General features: G+C 38.4%; 1 protein-coding gene across 2 annotated transcripts in view; it reads right to left on the reverse strand.

Annotated features, from left to right (window-relative positions):
• Positions 1 to 15,274, reverse strand: part of macrod1 (mono-ADP ribosylhydrolase 1) — a 168,760-nt gene that overhangs the window by 50,801 nt on the left and 102,685 nt on the right. For both annotated transcript variants that reach the window (XM_055034154.1, XM_055034155.1), the window contains exon 5: positions 2,083 to 2,199. In XM_055034154.1, the coding sequence (XP_054890129.1) occupies positions 2,083 to 2,199 (117 nt within the window). The remainder of the gene's footprint in view (positions 1 to 2,082; positions 2,200 to 15,274) is intronic.

Below are 15,274 nucleotides of genomic sequence, written 5' to 3' on the forward strand. Positions count from 1 at the left end.
TTACAAATGTCAGAACCTTCTAAAAAAATTGGATTTGGATAAGTTTGGAAAATTGGCAAAATAAACGCTTATAATATTAATTCTTGAATAATCAGTGACCAACACAAGACCCTATGGGGACGACAGCATTTTCAATCAGCAGATAATTTAAGAGATAAATATTACATTTGGCAGTTTTTCAAGTCTAAAACTTTGTTTGCAGTCACATAAGGAAAATTGAAAGAGATGTTCCTGCTTTCACTAAAACACCCAGTAAAATATTTACTATCATGTAGATGCTTCACTTCTATCATTTTCCACCCACTTTGGAGAGATGCCATTTACTGAGATACAAATGGAAAGAGAGAATTATTGTTGTAAATGTATTACAGCCTGATTCACTTCGACTGTAAAGAAAAACACTTTGAAACGTATCTAGAACAAGACGAGACGCTTCCAGAAGGAAGCAACACCAACATTTTAAATTGTTTTACTTTTAAATAATTTAAATAGATGGATATTTTCTATCTTACCAGCTCCACCCTTTAGAGTGAGTTTGAACAGCAGCTTAAAGCGATCAGCTGTATGGAGCTGCTGTGCACTGCTGGTCAGCTCACTGAAAGAAGGCTGCTACACTTCTTCCCCACAACAGAGATAGTTTAATCTGTTTGGAAACATTTCTGACGATAAAGAATAAATAAATAATAAGAAAATGGTAGAGATGGTGTGAAAACTGAAGAAGCAACACTCGTTTTGTGCCAGTTCTTCTCAATGAGGAACCAGTTCCAGGTTCTGTTTACTTCATTGAAACTGAATTATTCATGTTCACAGTTCAGGACCTGTTCTCGTTAATCCTTTTCATGAAGCAGTTTTTAGCAACATGAAGATCCTCATTCTGTGAACCAGTTATTCTAGTCAAAAAGGAAATTGCCGGCTTACTTACATCAGTTTGATTCTCACCTTCTGTCTCCACTCAAATGGCTCAAAGCTTATTTTTAACTAATTAAGTGAAATTTTGACAGACATGTTACCCTGAATGTTGCTTTTTTAATTGCAGCCCTCCTTAAAGTATAACTTCTTTAATAAAATCATGTTTCTGTTTAAACTTGCTAACTAAAATAAAGATAAGATCAGTGCTGTTAGTTTTGCTACTTATCTGCTAAGCGATGAGAGAGAAACCTGCAGCTTCATTCTCTGTCTGACATTTTTTATGATTACGGGACAAATAAAATATTACTGTATACCAAAATAAATTGTGTTTCAAAACAGATTCATATAAAATAATATATTTTACATTGTAAACAAGGATTCTGGTCCTTGCAGATGAATTCAGCAGCAGTTCTGTATAATTTCTGTCTTTTTAATTACGTGCCGTGACAACAGAAACCTGGTGCAATTTAGAGGTTTGAGCCCAGCTTCCAGTTCATATTAAAAACTCTGGTTTATAATGTTCTGATTCTTTTCAGAATAATAAGACTAAAGTTTGTCCTAATTGGGTCTCAATTCACATATTTGGCCCAGAAAAAGATTTGTTAAGATTGCCCAGTTTATTAAAGTGTTGAGCAAAGTTATAGTTTTACTACAGTTATACAGCTACAGTCATCAATAAGCTTCTACCGGAGCAGATAGCCCAGCTAACTAAACAGATAACATTAGCTTGCTACAATTTCCCAGCAACAGGATCTTAAAAGATGTTTTTAAATGATAGTTATAAATTATAAATAATTGCAATAAATAAACATTTTTATATCTGTGAAAGCTAAAATATGGAATAACTCTTATTGCAATAAAACAAATTTGATCATATTCTATTAAGTTTTGTGTAAATTGTAATGATATTGTGACATTTTAAAGAATATGAATCTCAAGCCTAATTTTGACTTTAAATAAACTCTAAACTTTGCTTTCTGAAAATATTCTCTGCTCTTCTTGTGTCTTTACAGGCAACTGAACAGTGCAGATTCCCTCCTGCTGCAGCCACCTTACATCATTGTCACCCTACCCCACACATTCACACCTGGATGTGGTCCAGCAGCACCACACCGAGCCGCCTCACCCAACCTGCTGAGAGCTACACAAACACGCATGACACTTTACACTCACACTTTGCCGGGAGGCCGTAGCCACAGGTGATCTTGGCCTCCCCCGTCTCGCAGCCGTGGAGCGAAGCGCACTCGTTCTTGAGCAGCGGACCCGCGACCCGGTGGATGGCTCCGTCCACTGCAAACACAGACAAAGGGAGACTCAGGCAGCTGGTCTGCTTCTGTGAATCCGCTGAAATCTGACTGCTTACAGGAGCTCAACCTTTGTTTCAAGTCCAGCGGGCATGTTCACCAGAGCCCCTGCTTAGTGGGAATTGGACCTGGATGATGTGTGCATTTGTTAGGAATCTGTGTCATCTAAAGACTCCTGCTCAAGTTGAACCACATTGCTTTTTGTATGCAACGGTCTTAAATGAATTTCAGGGTTCCTGCCTTCGGTAATTACTTGATTTAATGTGTTATTAAAAACTCAGCTGATCTGAGTTTTTGGTCAATTAGCCATTATTAATTAAATTATCATAAATCTACATAACACTTAGAAATGAGCATCTATTTCTGATCCCTGCCACATCTAAAGGCCGTGACTGTGTTCATTTCCAGAAGGGCAATGAAGCAGCAAAAACAATTTTACAGCAGAGCCAATTATACTTCAAGTTGGAAGTTGAATTTCCTGCATCCTCTAAAGTCAATACAGACTTGGTCTAAGCAGTTTTTTGCATCAAACATCATCCTACATATAGGTCCAATATTTACCCATCCATTTAAGTAGATTTTTTTTTGTTATTTAGTGATTAAAATTTGTTAAGTTTCACAGAGTCTTTTAATTAATGCAAATCGTCCTGTGATGTGATTGGCTTGTGCTCAGACTGTGCATAAATAGCAATCACAATTGAACATAGTGCTGAAAAAATTGCAAAATCCAATTTGATTCATAATGTTTTTCTCACTCAGCATAATGAGGAACTGCTGCAGTATTTCTATGTTTTGTGTCCTCAGCAGAGTAGAGATGAAAGGAAATTGAGGGATAAAAGAGGCTGGAAATAGTGTCCTTGGAAAATTGTGTTTCAGGCCATTTGTTTAGTTTAAATAATTTTTTTCTTTTTTAAAAAGGCCACTCCTGCAGCAAGAGCACTAGCAACTTATTAGAAATGTTCTAAATGACTTGTTTTCATAGCATTTGTTTTATCAATATTGGAAACAACTGATTGAAGGATGTTCTTTTAACTGTTTCAAATGACTGAAGCAGCTGTAAGAAAGGTAATATTAATATTTTGGATACAAGGAAAACTGAAAACATACTATGAGAATAGACGACAGCTGCACTGGTTGACACAAAAATCTTGTTCTAAACATGGAAACATTACCACAGATCACCTTCAGAAAGACAATTTCTGAATACATTCACAAACTTCTGAACATTTTTTTTAATCATTCTTATAATTTATCTATAATCAGATTTGAGTTGCATCTTCCTCCTGTTTGAACGTAGCCACAGTAAGCGGCTGGGTTGTTGGTTCTGGAGAGCAATCCTGCATGTTTTCATTCATTCCTCAGTTCCAACACAATTGGATCAAATGAAGGTTTCACTGGCAGACCTCTGGAAAGTGCTTCACACTACATTCAGTCATTCACAGGCTGATGTAAAGCAACATCGTAGCATTACCAGTAGCTCTCTGACCAGAAGGCAAAGTGGCTAAAATGTCCTGCACAAGGACAACAACAGAGAACCTCTTTAACCTCTTGAGCCACCATAGCAGGAGGTGGCTCAATAATTATTTGAATTTCTTTCTTAGACAGGAACCCAGTTCCTCCATTATTATTATTATTATTATTATTAATAATAATAATGTCAGTTCTCTCTCAACTTTTCATGGTGCTGCAGCAGCCACCAGAGTGTTACAGTCGTCACTGTGAAGTGTCTGTTCAGCCTTAATCACTGGCCAGTGAGGTCACAACATTTCACCTCTGGTGTGTTGTTAAATTGCAACACAGAGGTTAGCTCTGTGAACTGTTTGCAGTGGATAGACTTTAAATTGCATCAAAAAGTTAACCAGCCATCCAGTTTTTTTAATCACCCGCAGCATCTGCTTTGTGCCAAGATGTTAAAGACTCTGCTTTTTGTGTTGAAAGAGATCTAAAGTCAGAGTGTGGTGTAAACAATTTGTAATTAGCCAAAAATAAAACACATCTGTCAGTAGCGGTGCTGTCACTGCAATGGGAGACTTGTCAGCTCTTGGTGAAAATAGTCCTGTAACACCCATCCATATGTCACAGCTCAGCATGTTGGCCCGCAGTGCTCGTCTCCGTCTGACTGTATACAGACCAGCTGTTACAGCGGTGAGCGAGTAGCTCCAGGCAGGGGTCTGATGTTATCTCAACGTTATTGTGTTAAGTTGGCATCTTGCATGCAGTGCCGAGCCGTAGTGTGCCTTGTCATGCTGTGCCGTGTCAAACTAAGGCTGCACAGTGAGCGAAGCACAGGAGCGGGGGCGTGACAGACGAGCTCTGAACACTGGCTACCCTCCTTAGGGTCCACCAAAACAAGCTCTGATGTGTGTGTGCAGGCGTGTGCGTGTGAAGCACTGCATGTTGATGAGCGCGTGTAACTTCTCAGGCTGAGTTTTCTGTGGGTTTCTGTGGGTTTCTGTGTATATTTGGACACGGCAACTTTGACGCAGCCCGACTGTGAAACAGAACAAGTGTGATAAGAGGGAGAGATGAGGGAAAGCTGCAGATGTAAGACTATTCAGCTGGGAGGAAAATACAGGAAAAGCACAGGCCAAAGTAAAATAAAAGGGAATACAGTTTTGTTTCTTTTTTTTTGTTTGAAGCAACACACATACAGTAGATAAACATATCACTGAGCGATGATTTATCAGGGTATACCAGCTCCAACTGGACATTATTCACTGGAATAATCTATTTAAAAAGCAAACGAAAACAGGCATGTTAAAGCTGCAGTATTTAACTTTTATTTATTTATTTATTTTTACATATCTGTTAAAGCTATATCACTATTTTGTGACAGCATACAATACGATACATAAGGATCTTAACTCCGTCAATCACATGCTGCTCACATGCTGCTATGCTGCACAACAGAGCCTGCCAGGAATGCTCTGATTTTAGCAAATCCTCCAATGAAACAGTTTTCCTGCAACAGTAATGTTGCTTATCCATCATTGAGCAGCGCATACACATGGTTTACTGATAGCACAAAGATCTTCCTCCTGGCTCTGATTGGTTGTTTTTGTAGTTCTGGGAGTAGAGGGAGATTGATTCTTTCAGATAATCAATCTCATATTTTACTGTCAGGACATGGTGACAATTTTTACTAATTTCCGTAAAAGTTATATACTGCAGCTGTCACGCAGATAAAGATTTTGATTTTAATTAGATCTTTTAGTTATGTGAGCATGAAGCAGGGCTACTAAACTGGTCCCCAGGCAGATGCCAGAGCACGAGCTCATCCAATTTGGCCCACAAAGTATTAAGTTTTTTCCTAGAATACACACAATCTGATGAATGAGTCAGTTGTAGCGCCACTCAGAGCAGAATTATGACTGCAGTGAATGGATTACGCTCTCACACAGATAACATTCATGAGAAAGTTCTGGCCTCAACATGAACAAAGTTGGCCTTTATGCTTCAGATGCACAATTCTTCTTTTACAAAGAAATCCTGCCATTATTCAACAAGTAGGAGCTGAAGAGGAGCTGAAAGCCTGAATTTTTCAAAAATTTTAAAATCAAGGACCTTTTTATTTAATGAAGCTTTAACAAGACTCCAGGTGAAGACGGACCAACCAAACATAATTCCATGCCAACATGAGACAGTAGATAGAGAAAGAGAGCAATAAGTAGGGCAGAATTAAACCCTCACTTATTTAAAAATATATAATCTACTAGTTTCACTTGCCTGCTTGGTAAAGCAATAGGTAAAATTTATTGTACTTTGATTCAGTTGTGCATTTATTTTATCACAATTCCTTATTTTTAGTGTCTTTATTCTGCCACTTTGTCAGTTCAGTTATTAAATTTTTACAATCAAGAAACAAAAAATTGTTATTCTATACCAAAATTAATTGTGTTTCCAAAGAAACATGTGTCTGATGCATTTAAAACAATAACGTTTACATTGTAATCTGGCCCATGCAGATGTGTTCAGCAAAAGTTCTGTATAGTTTCTGTATTTCCAATAATTTTGCTCAACATTTTCTTCAGTGTTGAGCTACATCTATAGTTTTCTACTCCACCATAACCTGTGGTATAGCTGACGAGCCGTCAGCTGATTAACATTTTGTATTGCAGATTGTATTGATTTGGGAGCACATAAGAATCTTTAAAATCGGATCAACAGACTCAGATATTTTCTGTATTCATTCACTGGTGTTGAAAGTTGGTGGAAATTTTACCTCCAGTTGGTTGAAAGAACTGGAGAAACATGCTGCAGCAACTGTGATGCTGCAGCATGTTTCTGCTGCAGCATCAATATCCAGTCGATGTCCTGCTACATTTTAGAGACAGGAGGTTGAGACCCTCCCATTACAGCACGACAGAGACATCCAACATAAACCAAATAATGTAAATTCAATTTCTTCTGAGGCCGTTTAAGCAGCACAGATGTTTGTGGAAATCTATTTGACTAGTGCGGTTTCGACCGTGCACAATGAGATTGTGATTTGTCAGGCCAACAGGAGTTGGCATAAATTCACCATAAGCCAACCAGAGAGTTCAGTTGATCAGGCCCGTCTTGGTCTCTAAAACACAGATCGTTTGAAAATCATCAGCTGCCGACTCCAGATGTGGTAAGTTACTGTAACCAAATGTTTTCTAAAAACGACATTTGCTCGACTAAACCAACCCTCATCAGAGTTCTCTTTAAAAGACAGAAAATATGACACTGATTTTCATTAAAGCACTGAGAAAAGGTGGTAGAAAAGCCGTTTGGGTCGAACAACTGGGTTTGCCAAGTCTGATTTTAGTAGTTTTTATTTGTCTGAGCTTTCTGGATTAGCTAAAAAAAAAAAACGTCCATCAAGATCCTGTGTTTGGGGAAGATTAACCTAAAGCTCCAAAGCAAACAAAATTATTTATTGTGTCCTGGTTTCTGTCAAAACAAGTGCAGCTTTACTTCATGCACTGCTGCTGTCAAACATAAACTTTGATGCCATTTTTATTTTATTGCTCCCTCTTAAGTAATGTTTGTATGGAGGATGCATTCTACCAGAATTCAAGAGCAGCCATTTTTATTTAAAGTCAAGATTGAAATCAACTGAGGGAATCTCAAACAGGAGAACCCCAAAAGAAGACAGCGACGACATGCTGTGATTCTATTGGCCGAGGCGGTTACCAGGCGGAGGTTCCACTTTGCTCCAAGACGCTGGGCAGAGGGGACAGACCTGAGGTAAAGGTTTAACCTTTGCAGGGAGGTTTGAGTGCAAGAAAGAAACAAATAGAAGGAGAGAAATTTTGTGCAGAAAGGATTAAGTCTGAGTGCTGAAAAATAGCTTTGAGGAAGAGCTGAGAATACTTGACTGTGAAGACAGTTTTAAGCGCAAACCACGTTTGAGATTGAATATAAAAGGTTCGGCGCTTAAATTGAAAATGTATCCAGAATATTCAAAGGAAAATTTTTCTCTTATATTTTCAGTGTTTTCAATCATTTTTCGTAGAAATAAGAGCAGAGGAAACCTGACAACACTGTCAGAGTGAAACGGATTCAATAAACCAGACAGGCTCATCAAAGGATGTTTGCCACACTGTCTGCTGTGAAAAATATTGGCCCTGGAGCAAATAGTGCTGATAACCCCTGTCATAAACTACTCAAGCCTACATGTTCACATAACCTGATTAATGCATTGTTTGTGCAGCTTGATGAATTGACTCGCTTAAATCAGGGCCACAGAGCTGACCTGAAATCAGATGTGCCATGTCCATGCTGAGGTGGCACAAGCTGAAATAACGCCAGGATCCCACCGAGCCATGCAGGATCTACAACGCCTCATATCTAACAAACTTTTTCCACCAATCCACAAGTCAAAATTATCGCTGGATCCATCTTCCAGGGCTCCAAGCAATCTATTTTTGGCAAAACACCAGGCAGACTTTATTGGTGGTGACAGTCGACAAAGAAGGCTTGTGCTCACTGAAGGCTTTGGGTTGAAGCAGACTGCTGGAAATGTCAGAAGACAAAGGGTTTGTTTCTCCACTCTCTCTGGAGTGGCCCTACAGTCCATCACTACTGAGAAACACATTCATAAGAGAGAAAAAATCACTGACACCATCTGTGAAGATTCTCTGAACTCGACGCATCGAGTGACCCGTTTTTCTATTTTGTAATGTTACAACCCTGATCTTCAGTGTGTTTTATTGTAATTTTATGTGATAGACTAATGAATGAAAAGCGTCTGTAAACATCAAGTATTGTCAGACAGATTTATGTCTGTACTTTGACTGGGCCAATTTGGGGCAAGAATAAAGGCTTAGCTATAATCCATTCCATTGTAACTCTGGCTGTATGTCTAATCTTGTTTTCCTGCTGAAAGCTGCTTTTACATATTTATGCAACTCAGATCAACTCTAACCAGCTTCCCTTCCCACTGAAGAAAAACCAGGTACATTGAGGACAAACCCAGCTACCCGGGATAGTCGGTGGTAGTTTTCTGCCACACAGCAGTTTACGTATGGAGTAAAATGTTCTACTTTTACTGGTTTTACTGGGCCAGACCTGACTCCACATATGCTGTGGCATCTTAAAGCTGTTTCAGAGAAGTCACAGAGCTAAAGCAGCTCACACATCAAGTCTTCCTCTGATTGGTTACTGCGTGGTTCAGTTTGGAGAGTTTTCATTAGCATCTGTTTCTCAGCGTTGTGGGCATGAATGTGTGAGTGAGCATTGGTTCTCCGATGACGCTAGCAGCGACATTCAGCAATGGAGAACATCGATGAACTCAAGTAAACAAACCCGGATATTTCATTTTGTCTTATAGAAATTTATTGCTGGTCCAAAAATAAAAACAGATGAGATGAGCTGATTATTTTTTGCTATATTTATAAATCTGTCTATAGTGTAGAAATCTGGTAATGCAGCCAGAAGATGTAAACCAGAATCTATACATAGAGTTTATTCATTTAAAAAAAATCCCAAACAGGGTAAAATGTACATCATGCTAAAGTAACATCATGTAGTTCCATTGTTTCCCACTGGCCAGCTCAAAACTGTGGCTCCGACAGATTGTTGACCGGAATCGCAGTTCCTCATGTGTTCATTGAGCTCCTGTTCTTCATAGAGACACGTTGCTTGCAATGCTGCTAAATCACGGCGATTTAGTAGCAAAATTTGACACGTGCTCCTGGATCTGTGTTGGTTGAGACGCTGTTTGAGTTTGCAGTGACATAAATCCCGGCCCAATCAATGAATGCAAACTCTGTCAATCAAACTGCTAAGGGGAAACAAACAGCTCGGCGTGGCTTGTAGTAACCCTGAAGTGAGGTGAAGGTGTTTAAAGCTTAAAGTGTTTTATAACCTAATTTTGCTCTAAACTTCTCCATAACGTTATCAGTCATCTGCCTCCTGTCCTCGGTTTTGATATTTGATTTCAGAGGTTTGCTCCCTAACAAAACCTCTGAAGACTTCAGAGAACAGCTGTTCTTATAGAAGACAGAGTTCGCATCTCCATTAGATGATCTCTAAAAGCAATTAGGTACCATTAATTTACTTAGGAGCATTAGAGTAAAGGGGTAAAAAGACTAAATTTATGCCACTTTTATTCAAAAACATTAACTTTGGTAGTCTATCACATAAAATTCCAATAAAACACTGAAGTTAGCAGTTTTTCCGTGAAGTGTTTGAATACTTTGTTGATATTACAGAAAACTAAGTTCACTCACACACAAAACTCACAAAGGGGTCAAATATGAAAAGTGTTCTCTAAAAGGGATGATAAATGGGAGGGCTGTAAGGCTAAATGGTGTGCTGCCCTCTTCACTGAGACAGCTGAATTCCTTCCCTTGTATCTGGGTTGGTTTTGCCAATACTGATACAAGGTGATTAGTTTTATCAACGAGATCTGGGCCAAGACTGCTCTCACCCATTAGACCTCCCCGCTTCCCTGAATTATGTGTGTCTGCTTCAGTTAAATCTTAGATAACTTTACCTCATAAGGCCCAAATCTGCTCCAGCTTTTCTTTTTTTCCTTTACAAAGGCAGTAATGTCACATTTTGCCCATACCTAGTGATCCACACTTTAAACTGCTCACATGCTTTTTAAATCGTCTGCTGCTGTACTCTAGTGTTTACTAAACCTCTCAGTTTCTGGTACAGAAAAAAAAAAAAAAATCATAACGAGGTCGAAACATCCAATCCAACAAAACAAGAAATAACTTTTAGAGAAATTAATCATTGGAATAACAGCCACTACATTGATTCAATGTATTTATAATTACAGCAAATTTAATCAAACCTGAATTTGGCTGTGACGGAATATATCAAGTATTTATGCTTGAGGAGATGCTGCATTCAATGCTTACACCTTTGGGTCACTTTTAGGATCTTTAATAGGGAGTTTATGTATTTGTTTGTTTATTTTTATTTTGGAACAACACATTTTGAACATATTTTATTTGCAATATATCAGAGTATTTACTTAATCTCCAGAGGAATGAGCAATACAACAATAAAACATTAGTAATGAGAGATTGTGAGGTCATCAATGCTGTTGAAAACAATAAATTAAACTTAACTTCAGTCCCCAAAGGTTCTTTGATCCAAATCTTGTATAATATTGTTACTTTAAAACTGGTACAATGTAAATTGTGATTTTTCTGTAAACAAAATCATGTATTCTTGGCATGTCATTTTTTCTTATTTTAATATTTTGACAGAAATCTTCCAAATATGTTATTTATTCATTCTCCAAATATGAGCATTATTTGTGAAAACAAACAAAATCCCTTTAAAGATCTTGAAATAGTCCAGCTGGTTGACCTCTGACCTCCTGTACACTGTACATTGATTATGTGTTGTGATATAGGAGTACAACATGCTTAATACTGACAGGACTCTCTGGAGGCTGGCCGTCTTAAGTGGTTGCAATCAGCTCTGGTGGTTTGTGTTGCAGGCGTCTCTGTGGGATTGACAGCTTTCACCAGTTTCCTGTGTGAAGCAGCTATTAACAGTTCTCATTGGTGAGTCAATAATATCGCTCAAGGGTGTTTAGCAGCAAACAAAGGGTAGAAAAAAAAGCTCAAAAGAAATGCAGAAACATCAAAAAGATAACCTCAGAACACCTTCTTCAGGGAAAGTATTTTAAGGTAGTGCTGAGCAGCTGAATTAAATCTTTCCTGCGGTAAGAATCATCACGGCAGCCTCTCATGTGGTATAGGTGCATATTATAGCAGTGTTCGTGATGATTTTTTAATTCCTTCTACAAACTGCAGCCAGCACATCCTGTCCATTTAGCAGCAAATGAGGTCATTTTGACTCCGCAGCCACCCTGTTTGCTCGAACATGAATCACCCTGTGTGGATTTAGCTGAAAGTCTCTTTGAGGATCTTATGTTTAACTTGGACTGCTTCGAGTCAAACGAAGATGAGAAGAGTGGGGGTCGAATAAACGGTGCTCACTCCGTCTCTGAAAACAGCCTGAAATGTTTCACTACAGTTAATAAATACTAATTCATCCCATCAGCCTCCCACCTCACTAATGCAGGAAAGCTATCGTCTGACTGCATCCACCCAGGGCAGAGCGTGTTAGCTTTTTTACTGGCTGTGGCAACTTCTGCCTCTGTGGGAGCCGGTGTAATAGCCCAGCAGGAGTACTGCACACCACTGGGTCGACTGAGACAGTGCTCTGTCACTTCAATGCGGCTGGAAATATGAAGGAAGAATTCATGAGTGAAGAGAGAGTGCAAATGAAAGATGCGTTTGATGAGAAGCTGCACCAGCGGCGCTCCCTCACAGCAGGAAAATATGCAGGTGTATTAGTGCTGAAGGTCGGCCTGCGACCGAGAGCATCGATATTATCTATCACGTTCCCAGAACTGTAACTATGAAGTCCATCTGCTCGTGCTGCAGAAAGCAACAATGGCTAAATTAAAATCCATTTCTCCTCATAAAATATTTAGATGCCTAAACTGAACGGAAAATGGAAATATTTCAGCAGATTTGTTTTTGCAATGTCACACACAGCCGGAAATTAAACAAAAAAAAAATCTGCCACAACAATAAATCTGTAGACAGAATAATTAGCAAGATTTATCATCTTGGTAAAAGCTGCATTTTTTTTTTAGCTGGGAGGCCAGAGGGATTCTGCTTGACATTGTGCATAGCAGGCCATTCTTGCAGTCTCCATTCCTAAACATCCCCCCAGCTGAAGAATGGACAGAGGAAGGGGGTCGAGGTAAACAGCAACGATGTGCCAACAGGCCTGAAAAGTCCATGAATCCTGACTGGATCAAGCTTTTAGAGGACAGAACCTAAATCATCATCAGACTCCAAATGTGTTCATGACCTGACAGGGCAAAGATTTTCCTGAATGAATTACAGTGTGTAATGTACTGGATCGTCTGTGTATTTTAACCAGATGAGACCTTGGAAAATAAAGGCGTGATGGATTTATGACTTGCAGTTTAAACAAGAGGAGGACAGAGAAATCAGCTGGTGGTGAGTACTGACTCATTTTCAACTGGATCAGTCTTTTAATCAATCAATGCGCTTTATCAAGCCCAACCAGATTACTGGAAGAAGATTTGTTTTGAGTGAATACTGTTCGCAAACAATGTTAAAATCAAAAGAAGGACAACAATGGAAGATGGAATAAAAAATCTGACCATTTTCATTATTATGTATGTGGTCAGGCTGCAAAAACAAAAGAAAGAGCAAGACTTTCATCAGATAACAGGACGCAATACAGTCACCATGTTTTATCTTTTTGGGAACTCAATTTCTGCTTATTATGCTGTATTTGGAGAGTTACTGTAAGGTTTTATATATCTATATCTAGAATATGACAAAGTCAACCGAGATACTAGTTGCACTAATTCCCAATATCCTAAAAGCTCTTTTAAATCATCAACTCTGAAGTAAAAAAAAAAAAGAAAATCTCTGATTTCAAAGCAACTGCTCTCCCACACAGGAAGGGACGTTCCAACTGCACTTAATATAAAATATTAAAGATCGCTGACAACACAAAGCTTTGAAAAAATATTTTCATTTGCTGCTTTTTTAGCTGCTTTTAGCTCTTGAAAATAAATTTCTGCAGCTCAAGGTTTTTGGAAACTGCTACTCAAATAAATTCTATAGTTGCATCTCTAGTTTTTGTTTGAACAGATTTCAGGTCATCTGAACAACAGCAGACTGACCTCAGACTCATTTTGTGAAGATATGTCGAGAAAAGTGAACTATGACTTCTTAGGAGTCTGGCCTTTTGTGGAAGCAAATGAATGAAGAGCAACTAAATGCAAACTACTGCATAGCATTAACCTCTGTCTGTCTTACAATGTGGTTTGAAAGAGGCATTTTTGTTTGCCAAAAGAACATATTGTTCTCTAACCCTTTATTCAGATCTCTGAAAGATTTCAGAGATGCATGTCACTTTTTTCAAGATTGACAAAATAATTGAAAAATTTAGATGCTTGAACTTCTGCTGTTGCACAAAGAGGTTCCTGTTGCACTCACCTTTCTAAGAATAAAACTACTGGAGAGCTGCATGTCTGATCATATATCTCTATCAGTGGATTTCATTGTCCTCATCTTCTAAAACAAGAAAAACAAGCAGACGCAGAGTCATGAATTCATAACAACTATGTGAAACTAGAGTTCGTCGTTGGAAATATTTGTAAATGTGTCTAATGGGAAGTGACAGCAGTGTCGATGGCAGATGCAACAGTCCGGTGGCTTTGTGCATGCAGCTTTAGGCATCAATTTGCAACATGCTGAGGGAAGAAATTAGGTTGTATTTCACCAAAGCTGAAACACACACATATTTATGCCCCGTCACACCAGGAGGGCTTAACACTAATAACTACCTCAAATTATTTATACCCCCTTTAACAATTTAAAGGGGGTATAAAACTGCTATGTATTTTACAGAAGACTTACTGAAGACAAAATGTAAATAATGATGCTTTACATTTCTGATTAGGTCGATACTTGAATCAGTTTTTCGGTATTGCAACGCCAAGCTGCAAACTGAATACTGACAAACACACTTGTGATGTCTTTGTTCTGTAAACATGCGTTCAGGATTGGTTTCACAATTGATAAAGCTTCAGCTAGCACCTCTTTGATCAATTTGGAGTATTTATTTTATGACGGATGTTTATTTATACAAATGACCAAAATAAAATAAAATTACATCCAATGTAGCCAGAAATCATCACATTAGAAGTCTATACTGTGTAAACTCAAGGGTCCCACCATCTTGACAACAAGGAAACTATTAGTTCTGTCCTTCCCATGTGTGGAAGAGCAGCAAGCAGAAAAGTCATTAATGTGACAAAGTTAAGCTGTCTTGTTATTACTTAACCAGAAACTCAAGGCTGAGACATAAGAAATAAAGCACTGCTGCCATGTTTTTCTGTACTGGAGTAATTGGTTTAAGCAAAACATGTCCTCTAACGTGGTTCATGCTGTCGAGAATACAACATATCGCCATCGCAGTATCAGTGCGTGAACTTTCAAATGTATTCCAAGTGTTGTGAACTTACATTTTTCATTCTAATGTAATATTTATCCAGTTGGATAGAGCCTCCAAAATGCTGAGGGTTACAGGGTGATGAAAGTAGAGATAAGAGAGGAAAGAGAAAAAAATAACATTCAAAATAACTGCTGTTGTCACTGCAATGTTTCTCATAATGATCACAATCACCATCGCTAGGTTTTCCATTCAGTTGATGTTGATTGAGATGACCAAAAACAAAAGAAGACCGTCTTTGTTCATGTTCACTCTAGCAAACTTCAGTCAAGTCTGCGTTCTTCTTTCTCTTAAAATGTGAACTTGCACCGTCTCTCTTTGATTGTACTTTGGACGCAAAAACATTTTAATGTTTCTGAATATCTCTTAACGTCTTGCACTGTGATCTCAGGGGGAAGATGCAGCCAAACCTGCACATGTTGGTGGTTGTTTTGTAAAGTGTTTTCTTTCCAGTGCTATGACTGATTTCAAATTGTTAGAAAGCTCTATAAATCCTTACCAGACGCATACACTGCAACAATCTTCTTTTGTAAGGCTTCAGACAACTATTCTGTGTT

The sequence above is a fragment of the Poeciliopsis prolifica genome, unplaced genomic scaffold (assembly GCF_027474105.1).
Source record: "Poeciliopsis prolifica strain line A6 unplaced genomic scaffold, Auburn_PproV2 SCAFFOLD009, whole genome shotgun sequence".
Classification (NCBI taxonomy): domain Eukaryota; kingdom Metazoa; phylum Chordata; class Actinopteri; order Cyprinodontiformes; family Poeciliidae; genus Poeciliopsis; species Poeciliopsis prolifica.